This window comes from Hipposideros armiger, unplaced genomic scaffold (assembly GCF_001890085.2).
Source record: "Hipposideros armiger isolate ML-2016 unplaced genomic scaffold, ASM189008v1 scaffold_105, whole genome shotgun sequence".
Classification (NCBI taxonomy): domain Eukaryota; kingdom Metazoa; phylum Chordata; class Mammalia; order Chiroptera; family Hipposideridae; genus Hipposideros; species Hipposideros armiger.
The window spans coordinates 2,153,443-2,172,877 of NW_017731455.1; the positions used below are offsets into that span (position 1 = coordinate 2,153,443).

At 40.9% G+C, this 19,435-nt stretch overlaps 1 protein-coding gene across 9 annotated transcripts in view; it reads right to left on the minus strand.

Moving 5' to 3' along the window:
- Positions 1-19,435, minus strand: part of GPAM (glycerol-3-phosphate acyltransferase, mitochondrial) — an 86,598-nt gene that overhangs the window by 7,300 nt on the left and 59,863 nt on the right. For 7 of the 9 annotated variants that reach the window (XM_019646661.1, XM_019646656.1, XM_019646660.1 and 4 more), the window contains 14 exons: positions 16,917-17,030; positions 15,184-15,339; positions 14,497-14,593; positions 13,723-13,859; positions 11,000-11,099; positions 10,472-10,684; positions 8,373-8,486; positions 7,133-7,218; positions 6,292-6,407; positions 4,259-4,329; positions 3,205-3,469; positions 2,487-2,629; positions 1,225-1,302; positions 27-167 (listed from right to left, as the gene is read on the minus strand). In XM_019646661.1, coding sequence (XP_019502206.1) covers positions 27-167; positions 1,225-1,302; positions 2,487-2,629; positions 3,205-3,469; positions 4,259-4,329; positions 6,292-6,407; positions 7,133-7,218; positions 8,373-8,486; positions 10,472-10,684; positions 11,000-11,099; positions 13,723-13,859; positions 14,497-14,593; positions 15,184-15,339; positions 16,917-17,030 — 1,831 coding nt within the window. The remainder of the gene's footprint in view (positions 1-26; positions 168-1,224; positions 1,303-2,486; positions 2,630-3,204; positions 3,470-4,258; positions 4,330-6,291; positions 6,408-7,132; positions 7,219-8,372; positions 8,487-10,471; positions 10,685-10,999; positions 11,100-13,722; positions 13,860-14,496; positions 14,594-15,183; positions 15,340-16,916; positions 17,031-19,435) is intronic. The other 2 variants (XM_019646653.1, XM_019646655.1) reach the window with 2 other exon arrangements.

The window sequence follows — 19,435 nt, forward strand, 5'->3', positions numbered from 1 at the left end:
TCCCCCGGAATTCTTCACCAAAGTACCTTCAGGTAGCAATCTCGCTGCTCCTCGCCAAAATCGCTGTCTTCATCTTCTTCATCGCTTCTCCAAGACAAAGGTTCCGGAAGCTTCTTGTCCCACTGCTGCTCAGCAAGACCAGGACTGATATCTTCCTGATCATCTTGCTATGCCAAGGAGATGACCAACAGTAAACACATAGGCACAGGCGCACTAACACCTGCCGGCCGGAGCCCAGCCAGAGCAGCTCTCTCCACCCCCTTCCCCGCTCCTCTCTGCCTGGCCATTTACAAGGTCAATCCACTTCTTTCCTAAACTCAGAATCACTCAGGAGACAGCAAGGAAGGAAAGAAGGAAAGAAAGCCGTGAGAGGGGAAGAGCTACCAGACACATCAAATGAAGCTTTCCTCCCTCCTCTCTCCTGAATGGACATCTGCTTTCCCAGGCCAGACCCTCTAGACCAGTGGGTCTCAACCTTCCTAATGCTGCGACCCCTTAATACAGTTCCTCATGTTATGGTGACCCCCAACCACAAAATTATTTTCGTTGCTACTCTGTAACTGTAATTTTGCTACTGTTATGAATCGTAATGTAAATATCTGATATGCAGGGTGTATTTTCATTGTTACAAATTGAACATAATTAAAGCATAGTGATTAATCACAAAAACAATATGTAATTATATATTGTGAAATATTTATTTCTAATTACAAATAAATGAAATTTTGTCTGAAGCATGGAGACGGATAGAGGAGCGGTGTCTCGGTTCCCAAGACCATCGAAAATATGTGTTTTCCGATGGTCTTAGGCGACCCCTGTGAAAGGGTCATTTGACCCCCAAAGAGGTCGCAACCCACGTTGAGAACCGCTGCTCTAGACCAAAACCTACCAAAATGAAAACAAAATCTCCAAAGAGAAAAGTGCACCTGTGCAAGTGACAAGCAAGCTAAGAGGTAAAGCATCTCATCTTAGAATGCCTACTTCTGGATGTCACGGAATTAAGTCCAGCTGTGTTTTAAAGAACACCCGTTACACGAATGGAACCCGAATATTAAACAATCCCAAAAGATATTTACTCTCCCCAGTCTGATTTTTCTCTTCTCTTCATTTGGACTTGACTACATATCAAATGTAATTATTGGTTAAAAGAATTGGTAGAAAAGATAAGGAAATAAAGAGCAAGAAACTAAACAAAGGCAAATAAAGGGAATCTATTCCTCTTACCTCCGCCACTATGAGAATGCCATATTGGATAAACCTTCCTACAGTTTCATGGCAAATTTGGTAAAATGTCTGGCAGGGCTGAAAAGACATTTAAATGTCAATGTTACCGCCCTATACTTCTTTAAAAAAAAAAACAAAACAAAAAAAACCACACACACACACAAAAACACTGTACAAGGTAGCTACCAAATAATTCCATGATATCACCCACCTCACACCACTGGGCATGTCCTGTGATTTCTGATGCCCACCCTCTTGATAAGTATGCACAGTCATGGTCACAGCCATAGAAGAGGCCTCCTTTACCTGACTGGCGGAACATCCAGTGTGGCCCCACCTGCAAAGGGTGCTCCTGAGCGCAGTCCCCGCTCGGCGGAGCAAGGCCTCAGAAGGGCTGCCTGGCAGGCCCCACCACCTGCTTCTCTTTTCTTTGCAGGACAATTTCCCCACAAAAGTTATTATATAGTATATATTTTACATAAAGGTGGTGAATGAGGAAACACAATATTCAAATAACTCAATAAAGACCCCGGAAAAGGAAAAGGACACTCTTGGGAGCCTGATATACCTTATCCCCGCCCACTCTGAACTGCAAGGTTCATGCCAAATAGATCCCCCAACAGAGCCACCAACATGCCATATATACAAAGAACACCGTAAGAGAGGGCTGTGTTCATAATACACGTGCTCACAAATGTCCGGGACACATTCATATAAGTGGAAAAGAATACTAGACTTTAAATATAAATTCTATTCATTGATGATTTTGAACATAAAAAATCTTTCTACTGCTTAATATATACGCCTCCTGATAAATGTCTAAGTGCTTGAATATAACATAAATGCTCATTAGTACTGCTGGGCCTTAGTTTCCCTGTTTGTAAAGTGAGAAAGGTTGAGCAGATGATTTGTAAGCCTGTTTCTGACCCTTATCTTCGGTGGTTCTATCGTCCATGAGTAGGCATGTTATTTACAAACTTCTGACCCAGTGCCTTATGTGCAATGAGTTCAGTGACCTTGGATCTGGCTGATGGAGAACGTTGAGCAGTCTGTCCTAGCACACGTCTTAGCTGCATGAAGGGTTCACTGGAGCAGTGACTCTGACAGCAAACCCAGAGAGTAATCAACATACTTGTTTGGGGGTCATCGAGACCCAGGAGCAGAATATAAAGCTTCAACAATGGTCCAAAACCAAAAGGTGGTTCATGTTTTCATAACAATGCTCGAGAAAAAAATAGGCAACACTGACGAGTGTTACTTACGAGAGAGATGGTGCCTTCATTGGAGAGTAGATAGCACAGGCTGGCAGCCTTCCGCACCAGCTGCTCCTGGCTGATCAAGCTGGGGGACACGCCGGCAGGCCCCCCGGCGCCCCTCTTGTTCAGAATAGCATAAAGGCTGCAGGCTGAGGAAATAAAAGCACCAATGAAGCTGGCAGCCTTAGTACTCCAATAAAAGTATCCACTGGCTCAGATAACATGGATTACCTTAACAGATTAACACATCAAAAATAATCATGCACATTCACTGGAGAAATTTAAGTGAACCCCTCAGGATTTACTTCTCATGAGACCATGTGATCCCAACTCCATCAAACACCCTCCACAGGGGCTTCGGTCCCCTCTGCCCCTTCGCCTCTGTACCCTCGTGATCACAAATGAGCCCCCTCCATCCACTTCACTGCCATGTGTATGCCTCGTCTCACTTAGCTTTTCAGCTCCTGGACAGCAAGACAGTTTACCTTCCTCCTTAGTCATAAGTGTAATACTGTGCATATAGTAATTCAGTAACTACTTATGGAATAATAGATGTAAAAATAAGCTATAAATAGTGATACAGCAGATTTTAGTTTTATTTGAAAATCAAAAATGTAGCAACACAGTCCCTTAAACAAGGGCCTATCATCCAAACTGAAGGAGACACCACTATATGTTTTAGGCCCCTTTATTTTCTATGAAAATATTTCAGGGCCCAACATACCTATGATGGCCTCCATGATAAAGACATGGAGCACCCCGTTGCTGTAGAAGTTAAGTTCAAAGACTGATGGGACAGTTGTACTGGGAGTTATAAAAAACTCATCATTCCTGCTGGTGTGGGTGATTGTGACACAATTTCCCAGCAGCTGGATGGCATGCATGACCACATCTTCTGAATTTCCCGAGAAACCCAGGTCAAAATCGCGAGCCAGAACTTCCTCCTTCATCACAAAGAAGTCCTCCACCAACGTCGAGAGATCAATTCCCTAGAGAAAGACAGACATGGTGTCGTGACACTGGAAAACCTATTTCCCCAAGGCCCAGAGGCAGGTCCAAGGACTTTTTTTTTTTGCCCTGGCCTTCCTGCAGCTCCCTGTCAGCACAGAGAGAAAAAGGGCCAGAACACCAATGCTGAGAAAGTGAAAAAAATGATTAAAAAGCTGGTCCCCCAGGAATGTCACGATATTGATAGTCCATATCCAGGGAAGACTTGAGCCACAACACATGATATGAGCACGTAAGATCATAACGGGGAGAAGCCGCCATCTGAAAGTAAGAAGTACTTATTTTTAGCAAGAATTTCTCTCATGTCATATTTATCTGACAAATATTTACTTGGTGCCTATATACACGGGCACTATGTTTGGTGTTGAGAACATGGCTGTGAGTGAGACAGACATGGCCTCTCCCATCACAGCACTAGGAAAAAGTGCATTGTGGGAGGTTGGAACATGGTCCTAAATACAAGTCGAATAGCTTAGAAACCATTAGCTATCAAAATACATACTGCATGTCAATGAAATGCATCTTATTTATGTTAACTATAGTACTCAGAGAATGTCTTACTATTATATATATTAAGCAGTCTTTGAGGTTTTTTGGGGTTTTTTTATGTAGCTATCTTCCTCCATCAGGTTTGTCAGCCCCTGTGGGGAGAGCCCTTAGCTTATATTGCTGCTTATCTCACAGTACTGGCCAGGAGTGGGCCAGATCTAACAGAGAGTAAGTTTCTGAACAGTTGACAAAGCATTCTCCAGGTGACGCTGCAGACGTACCTGCCTATGCCTGTAGAGGAGCAGGCAGGCCACGATGTGTGTTGACATAATGGCGCACGATTTACTTGCAGCTGAAAGGCAAACACAAAGCTTCAGTTGTACATTTTTAAAATACTGCTGAAACTTTTAAAGTACCCAAATCTTAAATAGGAGTATTTAAAGCTGTAGAACTCCTCTACGTTTTCCATAACTGTGATTTACCAAAGGGAAGTCACACTATCATACCATGTTCTGGGCCAGAGGAGCCTCCTTAGAGATCACCAGTCATCATATAACAGAACTCAGCCTGTGATAGGTCCACCTTCGATCCAGGCCAATGGACTTTAGTTACTGAATGACCAAGAGACACCTCTGTGGAACACCCAAGGCCTAGAGCATGAGCCTGTTCTACCAGTCTACAGGATATCCCCTTGCGTGTTTCTTCCCCGTTCCCAGTTGCAGTCTACAGCAACGGCACATGCTTTACTCCTCCTACTGGCCAAGTTAAAACAAAGCCGCAGGGAGGAGGGAGGGGTGGATTCCACGTCAGAAAGTCTGGGCTCAAAATCCAGCTTCTACCTGGGCTAATTTCATGACTTGGAGGAAATGACTTAAATTCCCAAGCCTCAGCTTCCTCACTGGTAAAACGAGAACCGCACCTAGTTCATGGGGCTGTGTGAAAATGAAATGGATTAGCCTGCCACAGGACCCATAGTGACGGTACTCAATATACTTTTATTTCCTCTTTTCAGCTTGGCCCAGAGGTAGGTCAGAGGTAGAGAGGAAAGGGACAGAAATGCATTTGAGAATGATTATAGTCCATAACCCAGTACTCTGAATTTGCAGAAAATTATAATCATATAAATAAAATATGAGACCATCTATGGAATAACCTGAAATAAAGGCGCCATTTGTGAGTTTTCTGCGATAATAATGAATTCATGAATACTTTACTCACAATTGATGTTGTCTCCAGTGTTTAAAAAACAAAACAGTACCCAGTACCATATATACAGCCATTAAAAAGAAAATTTATAGTCTTTTAAAAACATGAATATTTGTGTTACCAATGGAAAACAGCACAATAGAAAACTGTAGAGATTATTTTTAGAGACTAGACAGCAGCACTCCTGGTTACTTGTGTAGTAAGTTTTATCCCTATTTTCCAACTTTTCAACATCAAGGATGTATAATTTTTAGCATCCAGAATTTAAGCTGGAGAGAGACACAATCAGGTGTGCTGAAGAAAGACTGCCTGGCTCAGAGGGAAACTGGAGCAGAAGCAGCTGGAGTGGAAGGAGTGAGAAGAGGTGAGGAAGCCTCCACAGCAGTGTCAGCGGGAAGTGCTGGGGCCTGACTGGGGATGGGGCACAGGGAAAGGCGAGGTGACCGCACCGGGCTGTGCACCCAGGACCACGCTGCTGCAGTGGCATGATGAGGTGGCCTCTACAGCAGCACAGCGCTGACATCTAGAACTTAAGGAAGGCCAATTCTGCACTCAACTCACTCCATTCTGGGTCACTCCCACTGAAATTATTAACATGTATGTATAACCCTTCTCCCAACCCTTCTCCCTCTGAGAAGAGCATTAGCTCTAAGTGCAGAACCATTAACTAATTTGTATTCTCCACAGATAAAACAAAGCTTTACATATAATAGCCTCTCAGTATTGTCTGAGTAAAAATAATCATGGGGTCAGAGGGGAAAGGGACATGCAACTGTAAAGCTAAACGCTATACCGCAAGTTAGTTCAAGGAAACAAATTCATGAGTAAGAGGCAACAAATCACTTTAGCAATACAATTTTTTTTAAAGCACGAAAACTATCACATGAGCATCTGCTGATTATCAGGCCCTGTGTGAGATGTTTTCCTCAATTCCCTCAAATCCCCACAGCCTCACCTTCTTGCTAATAACTTACCTATCCCCACCTGTGTACCGGGTACTAGAACCAGAAGAGGAGCCGGACTACGGCAGATTCCACAACCTGTATGGTTCGCATGGCACCACGCCAAACCCGAATTGCAGGACTAGAGAGTTTGGGATTCTACTTACTGAAGAGAATGTGCTCAGCCAGATTTGCAATCAGTCTTCTTCGGAAGGACTCATCCATTGCATTTCTGGACTCATTAGTGGATGTATCTGTACCTTCATCAGCAGCATCATTGGGTCTGAAAAGTTTTTTTTTTTTAAATTAGACTGCTACAACCCCACTCTTTTATAAAGCAAACTATATGGGCCTAAGGTATAAATGTATTAGATACCTCATATTACTACACAGTCTAAATTTAAACCACGAATGGATTATTTCTATGGGTTGTTTTCCTCCATAATATACTTTACTATGTTTAATACACTCCCCTGGCCAAACTGTGTTATTTTGTTATAAGTAAATAGTCTGTTGGTACATCACTTCCAAAACCCACTGGCTGAAAAAAATACATAAAGCAAGATACCTCATTTTAAAACATTCATGGAAATCTGACACTTGAACACATTAAAGGAAGGGCTTAAGATTCAATTTGCTAAGTTACAATTTGAATTCTGAAAAATTCACACAGAAAAACCTCTTTTACACATTGCACTTATGTACAATATGCATAACCTAAGCTACGATCAAAAAGAATTTAGTTCAAAATTTCAAAAGCGTAAATCAAATACAAACTCCTCAATGATTCACAAAATCAAATAGATTTTACAATTCAAATAATCAAAAACCTCCAAAACTATGAAAACACATCACGCTTCCGTGTCCTTTATAAAAAGACCAAGAGAAAAGTTACTCGTGAGAGAAAGTGAAGACAAGAACATGCACGTTCTCATTAAAGCAAATCGACCTATCGATGCAATATAAGAAACAATAGAGATCGGACAGTTTAGCTGGTGTAGAGCTTACCGTGAAGGAAGGATGGCTGGTAACAAAGCTTGCTCCAGAGAAAGGGGAGCAGACACAGGCTTCTGACTTTGACTTTCTAAATATTCCTAGAAAAAAACCACAAAAAACAATCATTGACTCTTACTGTCTCACGTACATAAATATGTATAAAATATACTTGAGTTTCAAAAAGTGAAAAGGGAGTTGTTTTATAAAATGAGCCAGGCTACAGATATGAGAAGTGCTTCCTGTATCTAGTCTACCTCCAGAAGTCCGCAATGATTCCTAGAATGTTGTCAGGCACGAAATCGAAGAACTGAAAATTCAAACAGGATGATGCTTAAGCAAAATCATTTAAAAATTAAAGGAAAATATTTCACTTTTCTCACATCTTCAAGAAATTATTTGACATTCCCATTATTATTAGAAATTGACATAACCATGCTTTTTAAAGGAAATCTGACAACCTAGGGTCACATAGTATTCAAAAGAATCTCAATCCAAAAGCAAATCATAACAAGATACAGAAGCTGTCCAATAGTTTGAGTTTTTTGGTTGTGTTTTCTTTTTTTTTTAAGAAAGAAATGACAAGGTTCCTAAAAGCTGAAAGCACTTAAGATTAGAAAGCATCTAGCACAAACAGTTAGGATCTTTTTAAAGTAAAACCAAGAAACGGAACAGAAGGAAAAGCAGGCCCTGTGTTCCGTACTCCTGGGTTTCTGACTCCCTTGCCCATCCTTCTTTCTCTCTTTTACCAATTCGAAAATCTTAAGGATTTAAAACTGCCAAGACCTCAGGGACCCATCAGTCCCAGGCTTCTCCATGCGGGCGGCACTAGCCCTCGGAATATGTGGGTCCTGGATGCCACTCAGTAAGCAAGAGCTTCACCTAGGTTGTCGATTTTACCCAGCTCTTAGGGGTCATGTTTGGAAAATTTCCCCTAAAGGCAATTTTAAAACATAAGATAAAATACCAATATATAGTATAAAGCAATCTGAAAAATTCTCATGAATTGAAAAATAGCAATAAATGTTGCACCTGGTATCTCCCAAAGTTAGACATTTATTGCCCTTTTTCAACAGGCATGCTTTGGTAGGAAAAATTCTCCGAGTGCGATTCTTGACATAGTCCTCATCTTACGAGAAAGGAAATGGAGGCCCCAGTCGCACGGAGAGGAGGAGGAGACGAGACTAGAGCTCAGATCTTGTGACACTGAGCCACACCAACGCTGTAATACAGCTTCCTTCCAATAGACACTCACCTTTAAGGAAAATGGTTGTGCAAAATCCACTCTGACGCACCCATAGTTTTTTCGTAACATTCTTATAACGCCTCTAGCTACGCTCCAAAGGCTCTCATTCTTCTTAGGTTTTCCCTGTATTACAATTTTGAAAGAATAACATGATAAGAAATCAAGCTAACACATGCAAATATTCTGTTATCCAAAGAATAAAGGTTTTTTTTTGTTAGCTTTTGGTTTTTATGGAAACTGGAGGTTTGCATTGAAAAAGACAACAAAGAGTGAAGAAGGAAAATAAATATTCGTGGACCTGTCAGAAAATGTTTAGCTTTCAAAGATTCTAACAGATGTAATCATGTCATCAGGAGAGGTAATTTGGCCAATGAAAAACAGAACATTCAACACGAGTTCACTCAGTACCCTGTTTACATCATTCATAAAAATACAAATGTAAACTAATGAAGAATAAACATGACACAACAGGCTGAAAAACTGGTCTGCAGTTCTTGGATAAAAATAAGATGTCAAAGAGGCCACTTGTCTGGGGTCCAATGATCACCAGAGTCCAAATATCTAACATTAGGCAACTGAATGTCAGATCCAGCCCCACAGTGGCCTGTAAGCTGATTATTCATTTAGTAAGCACTGACTGAATATATAACATACATAAGGCATGACAATGGCCATATAATGGACACAAGACTCAGCTATGACAGTCAGGGTAAGTGGGGTACACCTTCAGGGCAGACACATACAACACAAGGTGTCTCCCAAAGGACACACAGGTAAGAATCCAGGTCTTCACTTAATTTTTAAAGCTTCCAGTTATCAAGTGTCCTTAAGCTTTTGATGTGTTTTGGGCGGTAGACAAAGCAAGTACCTTGCCCAAGACTTCCATGCTAAATAAGAACAAAACTGAACTCCTCTAGAACTCACACAATATTGGTAGAAATTGTAAGTTAGTAAAAATGTTTTGGAAAACTGTCAGTATTTACTAAAGCTGACCCAACAATTCCACTCCTAGGTATATAGCCAATAGAGTGCATACATATGGTGATTACAAGAAACATACAAGAATGATCATAGTCAAAAACGGGAAACCAAACCGTTTCTCAACATTAGAAGAAATTGTGGTATCTTCACATATTGGAATACTACGCAGCTGTGAGGGTGGACAAATTCTAACTAAATGCAATAACATGGGTGAATCTCACAAACACCTGACTGAGCAAAGGAAACCAGAAGCCAAAGGACCACACGCAACATAATTCCGTTCACAGAGTTCAAAAACAGGCAGAACTACTCTGTTCTGTACGAAGCTAAGCGAAAGGGGGCATCGTGATGAGAGGGGCACAAGGTGGGTTCCCACGGTCATGGTGACCTTGTTCCTTGAGGTGGGTGCTGGTTACATGGGTGTAATTCAAGCGACACGCCTATGATACATGCATTCTTCTACAACTATTATGTTTACTTCAATAAAGAGCTTACGAAAGGTATTACTGCCACTTCTCAAATTAATTTATACTTGCTTTGTCGACATGATCCCCCTAGCTCTTGAGGCTCACCGTAAAATCTGCACATAAACGGTAAGCCCTGGAGAGAACAAGCCACACAACCACCCTCTCCCACAGTAGAGACGGCAACTCAGTACCAAAGGTGTTTTCATTTCCCAGTCCTATGACCAAGGCCGGCTGGCACTGACAAATCTACTCGTGTCACTTCCTCCAGGTGCAGATAAGCTCCCATGAGCACTACCAACCAGACGGGCATAGGAGACGGCAGCTACTCACCATGCCCACCCTCCCATGTTTCCTCCAGTGCTTTAAAATTAGGGAGTACAAACACTATCCCTCATTGTGTAGTCCATAATATTGTAATAACAATGTATGGGTCCAGGGGGGTGCTAGACTTATCAGGGGGTAAATTATATAAATGTCTAACCACTATGCTCTACACCTGAAATTAATAGAAAGTAATCTTCAATGTCAACTGTAATTGAAAAATGAAAGGAAAAAAAAAAAAACGAGTAAAAAAAATATATTCCTAATGAATGCCAAAAGCACTTATCTAGAAGCAAAAGACTTGAAAGGGAAGAAGACCTTTCGGGGTGGTCCTCTTACCAGCTGCTCGCCATTGTAGTGGCCTTCAATAATACGATCATAGGCGATCCCAACAGGTATGATCAGGATATCTGGGATGGTATTGGTAGACAGAGTATCTACCACAACCGACAAAAGTCCTGCCCGAGCGCAGGAGGTTTTTCCACTCCTAGAGCGTGTGCCTTCCAGAAAAATCTCCAAGAACTGCTGCTGTCGAAGTAGTTCAACGATATGCTGGAATACCAGGAGAAAGTAAAACATGAATTCAAGGCCACCCGACTTAGAAAAATCTCAGCAAAATGAAATCTTAAAAAAAAAAAAACGCCCCCAAACGTATGACACTAAAGTATTTAGTCACATAAATCATAACAAAACAGCTATATTTGGAGGATAACAAAAAATTGTCATCAAACCCATACCCAAGCAATGATCCCTCAAATAATTACTCAGAAAACAGTGTTTTTAAAAATCTCAAACAAGTCTCTTTTTGCTTCTACAGTGATAAGTGCCATAAGGGCTCAAGGATAATGAGAGACGACACACACACACCCCATGGAGCAGAGCTCGGTAGAGGATGTCCTTCCGTCCGTCTGGCGTCTCATCCAGCCTCCGTCGTATGAAGAAGCCCCCGAGCTTATGGATCAAGGTACTACAAATTCAGGAATGCTTTAATTAGTTGTGAAGACAAATAAAAAGAATACTCAAATTCCAAGCTACTTCAAAACATTTGCCATGTGAACATAAGCCACATGTGCTGTTAGAGCTACTGACAGTGAGAATGTGGACATTTTCCCATTTTCCGTATTGTTGACATGTTTCACTCATTTACATTATTCAAGAGCCGTTACAGCATCACCTCACTTTCTGAAGTTCTATTACATCTACTCCAAAAGCAGCCTGCTTGATATACTTCCCTGCAAAGGCGATGCTGCCGGTTTGAAGAGGAGTATGAAATACTGCTAAATTTTAACACCCTGTCCAGGGTCCCAAGACACTGATGGTCAGGCATCCTGAAATTTGCCTAAGGCACATTTACTACAAAATGGATGTGATGTTACAAAAGCTACTTTGGAGAGATTTTTCTCAAATAAGTATTGCTCAGATCGTCTCTCTGCGAGGCAAGGACAATTTTACCAAACTGAAAATGAGCATAACCATCTGCCCAAAACAAGAAACAAGAATTTGCTTCAGGTGCCTACACAGGAATGAAACAATTCTTTTCACAACCCCACGGCTCTTTCTACAACGCTGATGGATTTTGATATGAACCTGAAATTATCTAGTGCTTAAGCCACCCTTTCCAAACTCAGAGTCTCCTCCTATTCTTTTCAAATAGAGTGATATTAATCTAAATATAAACAGTATATATTTTTGGTAGCTTCTACAGTCAGTATAAAGGGGCAACAGTAAAATGTCCCCAGAGCTTAATATCACTCTTTGAAAGTAAAACTCTACAGAATAGGTTTATAATGAATGAGATGAACCACTCACAAAAGTAACCCGCCCTGAAAAGTGGTTTGTGAATATGTCGACTGGCGTGTAACAAAGAAAAGCTGCAAATAGACAGTTCGGGTTGTCTACAGTCTGTCATGTCTGAGGGAATGACCGCCATGGGTTCATGTAAAGGGCGGCGGGGTTAGGAGAAGGATCAGTGTTTATCAAGCACTTGCAAGAGATCCACGCTGAGGACCCGGAGGCAATGAGTGCACGAGTTATACTGATGACAAGAGAAGCCCAGGCTCTGCTCTGAGTCTATGCCTACCAGCAGCTTTCTCATTCAGCTTCCCAGGTTCCTCCATGCTGGGCAGAGCTACCCAGGGGATTCTTGTCCCTGGAAATATCTTCCCTGTAGGGTCACATCGCCCTGGATGACAGCTGGCCATTTGTCCACATTCCCCAGTAGATGATGAACTATCTGAAGGCCAGGTCTACGCATCTTGTTCACTCGCGTCTACTGCAGAGCCGGGTAAGCACCAGCTGACTGCATAATGCACGGCTTCTCCTCAGCCATTCGCCTGAGCCTGGTGAGCCAAAGCGCTGAGCCCGGCGACCAGAAAGGAGCTCCTGGGGCCGTGAGGCTGAGGCTGACGGCACAGCACCAAACGTGGTGACTGCCCCGCCGTGAGCCCCCACCTGCACAGCCTGCTGGCCCTCTTCCTTCTAGTCACTCTCTCAACTCATCCTCCTCTTCCTCTCTACTGCTCACCGAGCTGACTGAGAGGTGCTTTATGCTTTGGAGTTTGAAACTGCAATTTCCCAAACCAGCTAAACGCAGTCCTCACCAATACCCCACTGGTGATCAGCTCCACGGCCGAGCCAGCTCCCTGGTGGTAAACACCTGAGTCTCCCTCCCCCTCTGTTGAGCCCCACACCTGGACTACCATTTGGTCTTGTAAATCCAACTTACTAAACACTTTTTAATAAAATCTATGCCCTCCTCTCCAAGAACACTACTATGCTTTTAATTTAAGATTTCATTATCTTTTGCCTGAAATTCATTATCTTTTACCTAAACTATTGTAATGGAGTCAGACTTGTTTTAACTCCACTAATCCAGAATGACTCTTCAAAATGCAAATCTAACCATGTCATTTCTCAAGTACAGGACACACTCTACAGTCTTGGCTTAGGAACTGTTTTGATCTAGTTCTCACTGCCTCTGCGGTCACCACCTCCAGCCTCGAGTCCTTCCCAATGCATCCTACATTCAAACCCTACGGAATCACCTGCTGTTTCCTGAGCAAACCATGCTTTGAATCTGTCTTTTCACATATTGTTTCCTCTGAATGGAATTCAGTGCATTCTCCTGAAAACCTACAATACACACCTTCTAGTTATACTGTAACTGATACAGGTTTCTAGCTCTTCTAAATTATGAGATCAAAGTGAACAAGCATGGGTCTTTCTACTTACCTTTATAGCATCACCACCACCCCATCTCCCCACCCCCACTTCCCTACTGCTAAGCCAGATACAGTAATTTGCTATCTTGTCTTTCTAAGTGCCTCTTACCCATTTGGTAAGTACTACCCATAAAGTTCAGGTATTCACCGTTCACCCCGTATTCCATATATGACACAGAAATAATGGTCATAGTCTTAATGCTTTTTCGTACTTTTCAAGTTTTCCACAATGAACATACATTACTTTTGTGATAGAAGTGAAAAAGCTAACATCACCTTTACAATAACATGTGTCAAAAGGTATAATGGAAAAAAAAAAAAGTTCAAACTATAATCTTTTTCATGCCTTCCAGTTCAAAATGAGCTTACCTGAAGATGGGGATGTTGAGGTTATTGCCTGAAGCGATGTACGGTGCTTTGATGTTATGGCAGAAGAGAATGAAAGTGAGCAGCAGATAGTCAATGTGTGATCTATGAACCGGCAGAAATAAGAGCGGCAAGTTCGTCTAGTAAAAGGAAACATGCCACATTTAAAATTCAAATGTAAAGTTCAATCGCACTTTGCAACTGCACATTTGGTTCGCGTCACTCAAACACTGGCGAATCAGTGACTCATTCTTTAAAGACACTTTCCAATAATATGAACTTCTCTCAGTTTAATATTTATGTAGCTGAAGACAACAACTACCACAACAGGAAAGAATCAGGGAAGGAGAAGAGTCAGCAAGAGCTCAAGTTGAGACTATGTATCTCCTGAGAGGCAGCCCTGGTCACGTAAGAAGAAGAGGCTTGGAAGTCAAGCCTGGTTTGGTTGGACATCCTGGGCAAGTCACTTATTAGCCATGACTTAGAAAATTTTCTTAACCTATCTGAGCCTTGATTTCCTCATTTATAAAATAGGGATTGTTTCCCCTGATTTTCAGAGTTGTCACAGGTAACTCACTAAAGGAACCCTGCACGTCACCTGGAGGTCCTCCTCCCCCCACTGTCCCTCCCCACACAGGACTCTGCAGCCATCTCACATGCAGAAATCTCCCAGTGGGTGGGAATGCACAACAGCATAAAAAGAATGTTTCCAAAAGAACTCTAAGATCACTCTACAAATGTGGGGGAAAAGGAAAGGCAGGGTCACGTGTTTCTTGCCTCGGTTGCAGCTTTGACCATCTCGAGCTGACCCTTATGGATCTGAATGTTCCAAAAGAAGCTGTTGAACAGTTTCAGGAGCACCCACCCGGTCAGTCTGAAAGAAAGAAAAAAAAAAAAAGAAAGAAAGTAAATATGTATACATATACATATACACATGTATATTTGACTTTTGTCTACTTAAATTTCTGAACCAACAGCCTAGCAATGCATGTGCATATGTATGTGTGTGTCCCTGAACTGTGGAATTCAAGAGCTAACTTTACATATATACTACTTATAGAAGTATCCATTTATTACGGACCAAAATCTTACATTTCACTTCCATAGCACACTTTACACTTTAGAAGCAAAGGACCAAGCGAACATTTAGGCAAGCAGAACAACAGAAAACCACTCCCTTTAAGACATGGGTGTGTGAGACCCGGCTCACAACTAATCCACACAGCAAATAACAGCGTAACCCAAGGGCTGCTGTCAATGAACATCGATGAAGGTGCCTTAAGGCTACCACGGTGCCACTTCGCATGGGAGCTGAACATAAAGAATACAAGGTGGAGTTGGCTTTAACATCAGAATATGTTAAAACATCTTTGGACAAGGAGCACTGTGCTAGGAAAGCCCAGGGGTTCAGTCCCGTTTGCTCAAAACAGGAAGGGTCTCGGGGGGAAAAACTCTTTGCCTCGCCTTTTATACCTGATCATTGCTGGTGAGACGGTGGCAACCATTTCTTGAAGGATCCTTTTGGCCTTCTTTCTCACTTTAGTGATGGCTTTCGATTGCTGCTGAGTAGAACCATCAGGGTTTAATTCAGCAGCCACTTCTGCAATTGCCTCTTGCACTCTGATTTGAAAATGAAAAGACAGACAATGTAACTGGTTCTGTGCTATACTCTGTATTCAGTATTTTCTAAACCATAGCTATAAATCACAAAACAAAATGTATCTTCTCTCTCATATGTGATAACATGAGAGAACAAACTCAAGTGAGAAGTGCTTTCTTTGGTTGTCTATGAAATATTAAGGGTATCATACTCCTAAAGCAATGGACCCCTGAAGACTCTGGGAGGCCGACTGAGGAATTTAACTCAAATTCACTGTGTAACAACTATGTGAATTTAAATGTTCCAGTTATGCTGTGAGGCACACAAAGCTGCACTGTAGCAGAGGAGAAAAAGGGAAAGGTTATAATTTAGGCATATAATTAATTCAGAGGTATCCAAAAACCACTGCCAAAGTAATGTCTGATTTTCTTTTTAAAGACCTAGTTATTCACTTATATTGTGACTCTGTTAGAACCATATATAAAACTGTCTAGGAGGGATGAAACGAGGACATAAATATTTACAAGTGTTTTCCAACCAAACCAGTTATTTTAAAAAGGCAGAGCTCAAGATTACAACAGTGCAGAACGATAAGCAGTGAAGTAAAAGGGAAGATTCAATTCAGTTTTGTAAGTCTTCCACGTGACTTAGGGAAGAAAGCAGATGGTTAAACGTCCTTAAATCACTTTACCATTCTGGTTACTAGTCAAAATATCTGGAGAGAACGAAACATACTTGAAGGTTTTTTTACCTAGAAAATAGAATATATAATAATCCAAGGAAGTTTAAAATAATTGTGTTTTCTCCTACTGATTTTAGAGTAGTGTATGGCAAAACTCCACACAGCCCATAATTAATACAAAAAGACCAATTCCATAGGACACTGATGTGCCCTAAATCTATTCTTTGAATAGCATTTATTTCAACCTGGCAGGAATGTTTGCACAAGTAATTGGCATGATTTTTACATTTCCATTATCAACTATTCATTTGTTCATTCAATAAGTATTTACTGAGTACCTATTACACTGTTCAGGCCTTAACGACCACACCACACGGCCAGCATTTCTAAGCATCTTTCAATCCACCCCAATCTCTGGCTCCCCAAACCCAGGTAGATGTCGAACATGGGCCACACCAAGGAGGTAGAACAGACACCAACCTTCACCCAAACTCCCATATTCTAATGCCTAAACTTCAGAATGATTCAATAATTGTTTCAGTAATTGTTTGCCAGAAATATCAAACTTGCTTCTTTTTTGGCTATAAAATAGAAGATGCACTGTCCCAAACATTCACCTTACAGAACATGTATGCCATCTCTGACTCCAACTTGCCTGTCACGTATTAGAAACCCGTTCATTTGTTAACCCATAAAACGAGACTGTTGTTCCCACAGGGCACTGCTCACTAAAGCCATATGTTCTCCTGCCTTTCCTTGGCTTCCCTTGGAGCTTAACCTTTAACTTGGAAATGCAAATGCCCCTGGAGACAGAGTCCCAGAGAAACTACGAGTTAATAAAGGAAATTACTTCCTCACTCCATTCCCAGCATCCATCCCTGCCTCTCCCCTTTACAACATCATCACCACCCTTACCTACTGCTGTTCAGTACATTTTCCGTCACATTGGTGGCAAACATGCCTTTATGGACATCTCGCTCTTGAATAAAAAGCACATAAGAAAGACGTCTTGCAAGCCATCCTCGGTGCCTGCAATGTGAAAATTGTTTAGCAGAGAAGTACTCCAGGAACACCTAGAACAAGTTGCTTCGATTATACAATGGTTTCCCTCCTATAAACACAGGGCTCATTTCATCTACTCCTGGGGTTGGGGCTCTCCTAGAGCAAATTCTCCTTCATTCAGGATGCTATGCAGACAATTTCCTTCCTAGTTTCTTTCATGTACTCTCAGCTAAAATTTAAACTTGGAATTTGTATATTAATGCTTGGATAGTGTCACGTTGCCAAATAATAACTCAAATATAAAAACAAAAGAAATAAAAGTATCTTCATTAATACCATAAAAACATATATGTTGAATGCTATGTGCAGAGGGTACCAAAAAAATGTATACATATTTTAAGAAAGGAAAACTGTATTACAATTGTAATACTCAATATATACTGATAACAAAAGATGAATACAAGTCATGTTTACTTCTGCAATCACAAGAGGTGCTCAAAGTGGTTCCCATCAGCGTCCACACACTTCTGATTACAGTGAACTACTGTTTGAGCAACATTGACCAAAGTGTCTACTTGTATACATATTTTTGGCACCCCCAGTATATAAGCTATAGCTATGGGCCATAAAAGATAATTTGAAAGTCTTTTCCTACCATGAAGGGCTATTTTTTTTTTTTAACAGATTCAACATACCTAAAAGTTAGGGCATATTCCTACAGTGACAATGACTATGTGTTCATTGAATGGGAGGTTGGGGACAGGAAATCTCAGAATAAGAATGCTACAAACTTTCATTATGCATTGATTGGAAACCATGTGTAATGAGTATATAACGCCTCATTATCATTTCCTCTATAATAATATTCATGTGAACAGTAGAAGATTTCAATTATAAATTCACTAATTCTGAAAATATCCCAAAGGCCCACGATGGAAGAAAAGTAATTTGAAGAAGAACTGTGTGAATCACATGTTCCTTCATCTCTCCTGCCTGACATTCTCTTTTTCTTCCTCTTTTCCTTTGTCTCAGTTCTCTGAAAAAACAGCCCAGTATGTTAACTGTTTAATTCTAAACACTTCCTCCAGTGAAAATTTTCAGAATTATTACTGGAAGTATAAAGTTCAAACTGTCTACGAAATCCCTTTTCAGTTGACTGAAAGCTGTGTGTGTGTGTGTGTGAGAGAGAGAGAGAGAGAGAGAGAGAGAGAGAGAGAGAGAAAGTTTAGGCTTTGCTTCACGTAACACATAGAAGACCTAAAGAGCCCACTCAGCTGCACAGGCAGCTTATTACACTGAATAGTTTCGTAGTGCCGCATCAATACAGCATATGCTTTATTTTTTTCTTAACTGCCTCCAACTAGGGGCAACAAATGGACCATTTGGTTTTATAAATGGAATGTCTACTTACATAAAGAAGAGACCCTAGGAGATCTCTTTTCTTAGGATCTTAATCATGTTAACCAAGGAAAGGAAAAGAAAAAAAAAATTAATGGACCAGTATCTCTCCTTTAAACTTCAGAGGGGGAGTAGGGAAGGAGGGAGAAAGGAAGAAAGGTAGTTTAGGAATGAGAAAAAATATGTTCCTTGACTTCAGGTCTATTTAAAAAAAAAAAAAAGACCTTAACTAATATATATGCAGGTTTTGCTGTACTCATTTATGATCTCATCATCCACATATGAGCAGTATCATCAGAGAGACTTAAAATTTAAGTATTTGACTTCTTGGATTACTTTTTCATAGAAATTCAAGTATTTCTCATCACCTGAACTTACTGCTTACCTACTCCAGGCATTTACTCTTAGGATTATAAGAACTGGATATCATTTTTGGCTGCCTTTTCTCTCACGCCTCAAAGTCATTCACACACCCTTCCAAGCCTCCTTCCTTATCCGCAGCCTAGATTCTCTAAAAACAAAGCCTCTTTTCTCTCACGCTGGTACCTAAGAGCCTATCCCCATACGCCTGGAATTTGGAAGCAAGAATTCTAAGAAAAGTCTTAAGCTAATAATAAATCAAAGAACATTTGTTCAATACAGGAGAAAATATGTTCTAAAACTCTATAGATTGGGCATATTTCAGTCGGTTGTACTTTTTAACGTCTAAAACAGTCATAATATATCATAAGGCACTGCTCCTCAGAAAAATCTTCATCACAATTTGGAACACTTCGGATGCAACATCAATATGTGAATAAGTTAGAGAAAGCTATAAGCGATACCTACACTCTCAAGAAAATATTTATAATTACAGCAGCACAGCAGTGGAGATAGCAACTGGTGTCTCAGGTGGCTGTGCTGTTTCCAATTTTTAGACAAAGCCTCCTGTGTCAGAAGCTCATATTCTATTAACTCTCAAAAACAGAGTGAGATTCATCTTAAAGTACATTAATTAATTATTTTGGAGTTTTTCTTTTGAGATTAGAAGAATA